The 1,303-nt window shown below is 34.3% G+C and overlaps 1 protein-coding gene across 1 annotated transcript in view; it reads left to right on the top strand.

The window, feature by feature from the left end:
• LOC106871684 (cilia- and flagella-associated protein 251) overlaps nucleotides 1–1,303 on the top strand; it is a 24,191-nt gene that overhangs the window by 11,681 nt on the left and 11,207 nt on the right. The window contains exon 12 of the mRNA XM_014918282.2: nucleotides 1,098–1,157. Coding sequence (XP_014773768.1) covers nucleotides 1,098–1,157 — 60 coding nt within the window. The remainder of the gene's footprint in view (nucleotides 1–1,097; nucleotides 1,158–1,303) is intronic.

Raw genomic sequence — 1,303 nt, 5'->3', positions numbered from 1 at the left:
ATACTTATTTTATCCACCCTGAAAGGATGAAAGGCAAAATTGACCTCAGCAGAATTTGAACTCAGAACATAAAGACAGATGAAATACCACTAAGCATTTTGCCTGGTGTGCTAATGATTCTGCCAAGCTCGCCACCTTTATAATAATAATAATAATAATAATAATAATAATAATAATAATAATAATAATAATAAAAATGATGATGATGATGATGATGATGGTGGTGATGGTGATGGTGATGATGATGATGATGATTTCAAATTTTGACACAAGGCCAGCAATTTCAGTAGATTACCTTGAAACCCAGTGATCAACTGGTACTTATTTTATCGACTCCTAAAGAATAAAAGGCAATGCTGACCTTGGCAGAGTATGAACTCAGAACGTAAAGACACATGAAATGCCACTAAGCATTTTGCCCAGCATGCTAATGAGTCTGACAGTTCACCACCTTACAGCTTCACAATATTAAACAATGTTGAAAAACTGAGCCCTAGATTATTATTATTATTATAATGGCAGCTGATTGAATTAATATTTGGGTATATATCTGCCCAATGCAATGTGCTGATATGATTGTTTCTGTCAAATTTAAGAACTATATTAGTTCATAGTTGTTTTTGTAAACAAGCTTTCTATATACTTTCGGTGCAAATGGTTTTTTTTTATATGGCACCAGGTTTTACAATCCTGTAAATAATAATATTTGTATAAGCCTAAAGCTTTTAGCGATCACCATGCAATGACCATGGAAAATAGTCTAATAATGGGCCCTCAACAGAAAAAAAAGTAGGCTTTCTTATCTGTGTGGGAATCGAACCCACATCCCTTTGTTAACGTGACTGAGTGTGGTACCATTACACCAGCAAATTACCTTTCCTGTTGCTGTCAAGTTTAAGAACTATATTAGTTCATAGTTTTTTTTTCTAAACAAACTTTCTATATACTATTGGTGTGAATGGTTTTGTTATATGGCGCCGGGTTTTACATTCCTATTCATTTACTTGTGACTGAAAGACAAATATTTATCTATTTTTGCTTCTTCTTTTGATGTTTTTGCTTTCTAATTTGCTTCTTTTTTTTTCTATTACTTACAGACCATATCTGCTGACCGGTTGTCATGGTGGGTTTCTCCGACTGTGTGATTACGAGAAGAAGTATGTAACTATAATGAGGAATTATATTATTTCAGTTTCTCTAGTAAAACAAGCAAATCTTCATTGTTTTATTGCAAGCATCGTGGTCCCAACTTGCAATGCCACTACCACCGCCACTAGAGTTTTTAGGGCTGGAAGCCCTTCGC

Source organism: Octopus bimaculoides, chromosome 25 (genome assembly GCF_001194135.2).
Source record: "Octopus bimaculoides isolate UCB-OBI-ISO-001 chromosome 25, ASM119413v2, whole genome shotgun sequence".
Lineage (NCBI taxonomy): Eukaryota > Metazoa > Mollusca > Cephalopoda > Octopoda > Octopodidae > Octopus > Octopus bimaculoides.
This window is presented reverse-complemented; position numbering and strand designations above follow the sequence as displayed.